This window comes from Pezoporus flaviventris, unplaced genomic scaffold, assembly GCF_033815535.1.
Source record: "Pezoporus flaviventris isolate CSIRO_AGI_PZ_B2104156 unplaced genomic scaffold, CSIRO_AGI_Pfla_v1 ptg000072l, whole genome shotgun sequence".
Taxonomy (NCBI): Eukaryota; Metazoa; Chordata; class Aves; order Psittaciformes; family Psittacidae; genus Pezoporus; species Pezoporus flaviventris.
The window spans coordinates 3,252,977-3,258,450 of record NW_026892620.1 but is presented as its reverse complement, the minus strand read 5'-3'; the positions used below and the strand labels follow the sequence as shown (position 1 = coordinate 3,258,450).

General features: G+C 56.0%; 1 protein-coding gene across 1 annotated transcript; it reads left to right on the top strand.

The window, feature by feature from the left end:
• The first annotated feature begins 1,184 nt into the window (after nt 1–1,184).
• Nucleotides 1,185–4,676, top strand: SOX1 (SRY-box transcription factor 1). The gene has a single exon (XM_061472746.1). It carries the CDS (start codon nt 2,433–2,435, stop codon nt 3,564–3,566), a length of 1,134 nt encoding a protein of 377 aa, XP_061328730.1. The 5' UTR covers nt 1,185–2,432; the 3' UTR covers nt 3,567–4,676.
• The last annotated feature ends 798 nt before the right edge of the window (nt 4,677–5,474 follow it).

Below are 5,474 nucleotides of genomic sequence, written 5' to 3'. Positions count from 1 at the left end.
ACGGGCTCTCAGGGTGCAAGGGACTCGTCCAAGAAAAGTTGTTGGACACCGATTCTTCCCACTTATTTGCCGGGAGGCCTCCTGGTACCTCCGTATAAAAATTCAGGGAGAAATGGGGAAGATGTGCGAGCACTGTCATTTACCTAGCGATTTTTACTCCTAATGTCTTCGTTTGGCCATTCAAGTGGAAAGGCGCCTTCCTGCAGCAACCTTCTCCCCCCTACCCAAGCAGTTATATTTTCAATACATCACTTAGCAATCATATCGGCCTCGTTTGTTTTGCCCCTGCAGATGTGGCAACTCATCAGCCCAGCGAAATATCAACGTGATCCCCCACCACTTGGGACCTTCAGGCCGGCTGGAGGGGGCAAGGGTCCCTCCAAAATCATCCCCACATACACCTGAGCTCTCTGCAGCATTCTGTCTGAGCCTGAAGGGGCCAAAGCAGGCCCATCCTGCAGCCATCAGGAATGAAGAGGTGCTTTCCTCTCCTCAGCAGACCCAGGTTATCGTGAAGAGATTGCTGTTTCATGACGACTCATTGGAAATTAAAAAAAAAAAATTAAAAAAAAAAATAAATAAATTAAAAGAAGTCTAATGCTAGCCCAGCGCCTGAGGCTGGAGCTTTGTGCTCCTCCTGCAAAAAACTTCTGGCCGGTGATGACAGTCGATGGGGTGATTCCAGAGCCTGGAATCTGGGTGGCCTCTAGGGTCGGGAAAATGAAGGCTTGCGGATCGGGAAAAGGGCAGGGATGACGGGCCACTCCTTCCCTACCTGGCCACAGGCGATGGGGGCGGCAGTTTGTGCGCGACGCGCTGGCCATTCCTGCGGCTGTGGTTGAAGATTGCAGAGGGGACTTATGAACGTTTTGTCCCCTCTATGAAATAACTGTAACGTCACAGGACAGCCAGGGCACAAAGACAGCCTTTTAATATTTTCGGGGTTGGGGAAGTCATACTCCTGTACTTTATGCAAATACAACATATACCTTCATTAGTCTCAGATGCTTCTATGCCCCTATAGTACTAAGTGAATAACGACCGCGGCCAGCCTCGCCAGGGCCTGGGCCCAACCTGGCAACACCTTTAACACCGAGGAGAGGCGTCCGTCTGCCCCTGCCTGCCCGCAGAGCTCTGGCGGAAACACCGGAACTGCTCAAATCCCGGGCAAAAGAGGCGTTTAGATGCCGCTCGCACAGGTGCGGTAGCGACGAGAGCAGCCGGGCCCTGGGCGGGCAGCCCGAGGGGCCCCAGCCTGCCCTAAACTCCTCTCTACGGCCGTCTAAGTGCCGGGCACGCAGGTGGGACGGGGCAGCCCGCGGTGAGAGGCCTCCCTCCAGCGATGCCCGGCGGGACGAGCGGTAATGCCTGGTGTCCCTCCTGCGTGTGTGTGTTTGCGCCGGGGGGCGCCGTCGGGGGGCGGTGGGGAGGGCGGGACGGGGCGCGTCGTGACCTCACCGCCCGCCCTGGGCGCTGCCCCGCCGGACGTCACCTCTCCGCGCGCGTCACATGCAAATCGCCGCCCGCCGTCGTTCCTCCATTGGCCGCCGCCAAGGCGATTTAAGGCGGGCTCAGGCGCGCGCTGTATGGCCGCAGCGCCGCGCGCCCGGCGGCTCCTCCTCCTCTCCCGTCCCATCCCCGTCTCCATCTCCATCCCCATCCCCGTCCCGTCCCGTCCGGACCGCGGGAGGGAGATCGGCCACCGCCAGCGAAGTACTGTGTGCTTACCGCCGTCGGCTCGGCGCGTGTTTTGGTTGGGCTCCTTCCCCCACCCCCCTTCTTCCCTCCACCCCTCCCTCCACCGATCCTCCTCCCGCTTTTTTTTTTTTTTAATTTACGTTTAAATACTTTTTTTTCCCTTTTTTTCTTTTTTTTTTTTCCCTCTTCTTTTCCGCCCCCTCCCGCGCGGCGGTGGGCTCTCCCGTCTCTCTCTTCTCCTCCGTTCACCTGCGATCGGCGGATGCAAGTCACACACGCTCCCTCCCCTCCCTCCCTTCCCTCCCTTCGCTCTCTCTCCTCTCTCCCTCCAAGTTCTCAAAGAACAAACAAGCCGCCGCACCCGCAGCACCCGCAGCTCCGCGCGGGGCAAAGGAGAGCGCCAGCCGAGGGGTGCGCGGCCCCGCGGAGGGCTCCCGTCACCACCAGCCACCACCACAGACCCCCCCGCACCGAGCCGGGAACCTGCAGCGGAGAGAAAGTTTTCCGATCGCTCTCCTCGCGGTTTTCTCCTCCTCTCTCTCCTCCCTCTCCTCCTTTTTTTTTTATCCCTTTCCTTTTTTTTTTTTTTTTAAATTATTTTTTGCACGGCGGTCGCTACCTCGACACGAACGGGCTTCGTCTCGCTCCGCTCCCCGTCCTCCCGGGCTTCGTCCTCTCTATGTGTGATTCCTTTTTCACCCCTGGCGCCGGTGGAAAATAAAAAAGCTACTTGAATGTACAGCATGATGATGGAGACGGACTTGCACTCCCCCGGCGGAGCCCAGGCCCCCACGAACCTCTCGGGGCAGACCGGAGCGGGAGGAGGTGGTGGCGGCGGCGGTGGCGGCGGTGGCGGCGGAGGGGGGAACAAAGCGAACCAGGACCGGGTCAAGAGACCCATGAACGCCTTCATGGTGTGGTCGCGGGGCCAGCGGCGAAAGATGGCCCAGGAGAACCCCAAAATGCACAACTCGGAGATAAGCAAGCGCCTGGGGGCCGAGTGGAAAGTCATGTCGGAGGCCGAAAAGAGACCCTTCATCGACGAGGCGAAGCGGCTGCGGGCGCTGCACATGAAGGAGCACCCGGATTATAAATACCGGCCCCGGCGGAAGACCAAGACCCTGCTCAAGAAGGACAAGTACTCGCTGGCAGGGGGGCTGCTGAGCGCTGGCTCTGCCGGAGGAGGCCCGGCCGGCGTCGGTGTGGGCATGGGCGTCGGCGTCAGCCCCGGCGGCGTCGGGCAGCGGCTGGAGAGTCCCGGCGGCACGGCCGGCGGCGGCTACGCTCACATGAACGGCTGGGCCAACGGCGCCTACCCGGGCTCGGTGGCGGCGGCAGCGGCGGCAGCGGCGATGATGCAGGAGGCGCAGCTCGCCTACGGCCAGCACCCGGGCAGCGGGGGACACCCGCACCATCCGCACCCCCACCATCCGCACCACCCGCACAACCCGCAGCCCATGCACCGCTACGACATGGGCACTCTGCAGTACAGCCCCATCTCCAACTCTCAGGGCTACATGAGCGCCTCACCCTCGGGCTACGGCGCCCTGCCCTACGGCTCCCAGCCCCACCAGAACTCGGCGGCGGCGGCGGCGGCAGCGGCGGCGGCGGCGGCCGCCTCTTCGGGGGCGCTGGGCGCCCTGGGCTCTCTGGTGAAGTCGGAGCCCAGCGTGAGCCCGCCCGTCACCTCACACTCGCGGGCCCCGTGCCCCGGGGACCTGCGGGAGATGATCAGCATGTACTTACCGGCGGGAGAAGGCGGGGATCCTGCGACAGCAGCCGCCCAGAGCAGGCTCCACTCTCTGCCCCAACACTACCAGAGCGCCAGCACGGGGGTGAACGGCACCGTCCCCTTGACGCATATCTGAGACCCCGCCGCCCTCCGGCACCGGGGCCGGGAGTGGCGAAGGAGTGCGCGGGCACCGGCATCGGCCTGGCCACCGGCCCCGGCCGCTGCCACCGCCTGCTCCTGTCCCTCCCGCCCTCCCGCACCCCGTCCCCACTCCCGGCCCCGCTCCCGGGATTCCCCCTCTTATTTTTGCCTCTTGCTCCCCTTCCCGCCCACCCTCCCCTGCCCCTCTTCTTTTATGTTTTGTTTTTTTCTTTCTTCCTTCCTTTTTTGTACAGAAAAGAAATGTTTTGATGTTCTTGTAATAATAATAATAAATAATAATAATAACGAGAGAGAAAAAGGTAACGTTTGCTTTACTTACCTTTTTTTTTTTTTGAAGGACTAGTTTATGAAACCAGTTTTAGACTGAACTTCTGTGTTTTATCGAGACTTTTTGTACAGTATTTATCATTCACCCAAGAGACATAGAGCGTTTATTTGCAAAAGAGGAGTGAGAAAGGGAATGGGAAAAAATACTACGGCGAAAAGGCGAAAATTGTCTATAATAACCACACAAAGTTGTTGTAGGAGATGCCAACTTTTTATACCGCGCGGAACCGGTACGATTTCGGTCACGGATCGCTTCTTGCGAGGGCTTTTAATTGCCTAATTAACTCTAAGTTGATGGGGAAATAGTTCTCATTTATTACTCATGTACTAAGGCAAACCCAAAACAACACTTAAAAGTTTTCTGTAGATGTTCTCGCGTTTTTGTTTCCTGGGGTTAATTTTTTTATTCATTTCGTTATTTATACAACTTTTTTTTTTTTTTTTTTTTTTAGTTGGAGACTGCAATGTGGTAGCTTGTTGGGGTTTTTCCTGGATTTTGTAAAACTTTATTGTATTTGTCTGTTTGCCCTTCGGTTTTGTTTGTTTCGAATTGAGTTTTTTGTTTTTTTTTTTGTTTGTTTGTTTGGCTTTTTTTGGTATCATTTCTTGTAAATGCATTGTGAATAATTTTTATTTAGGCGTTACAAGGGATTTCAGATTGTGTATATAGTTTACTAAAAAAGACCTTTCTGCTAAACAGAAATCCTAAGGATGCGTTCAATTTTGAGTTAAATAAATTTCAAAGCGGAAAAAGTCACCTGTTATATTTTTATTTTTTATATATATATATAAAAAAATGACCGCAGAACAAGGTAGTATTTGCTGTAGTATGTCTGGAAATGCAGCAGGTAAACCTAGAATACGGGGAGGAAGTTTTTAACTGGAGTGGCTAGCAGAACGAAGTAGTAAATGCTGATGTCTCCTGCCTAACTCGTATCCTTACGGAGGGAGCAAAACTGATTTATTTTAACACTCGTTCCATACTGCGATGGAAAGCAACTTACGGAATGACTCTTCCTAGGCGTGAACTTTCTTTGTGTGGATTTCAGATCCGTGCTGGCTATCCGAACCTTGCCCGGAGCCATAACTTGCCCCTTGCCCGCCACTCGGCCGGGATACTGCCGGCCCGGGGAGCACCGACTGCCCCGGGGGAAGGGAAAGTACCGACGGACGCGCCACTTCCCCTCTAATTAGCGCCATGAAAAACGAAAGCGCTTCGGTTTGAGCGTCTCGAAAAAAAAACCAACGACCTCTAAACCCCAAGCTCGAAAAGCAGCCCCCTTCCTCCCGGGCACGCCGAGGGGGGCTCGCAGGGAGCGGCGAGGGAGCGCTCCCGCCCCCCGAGAACAGAGCGCCGGTTTTAGCCGCTGCTGCCGTGGCGTCTAGCAGAACGGTGCGGGTCTGGTCATGGCAGAATGCTGATCCATGCTTTGAAATTTAATTTAATCATTCTCCTCCTCCCCCCTCCCCCCTCCCCCCCCCCCCAGCTGTTGATGGATACCTTTCGATATGCTGGAATTAAAAGTTTGCTGTAAACTTCGGCTAATAGTAAGAA

What these genes read in the sequence shown, in the direction of transcription:
- SOX1 (XM_061472746.1), top strand. Translation starts at nt 2,433, where the DNA reads ATGTACAGCATGATGATGGAGACGGACTTGCACTCCCCCGGCGGAGCC.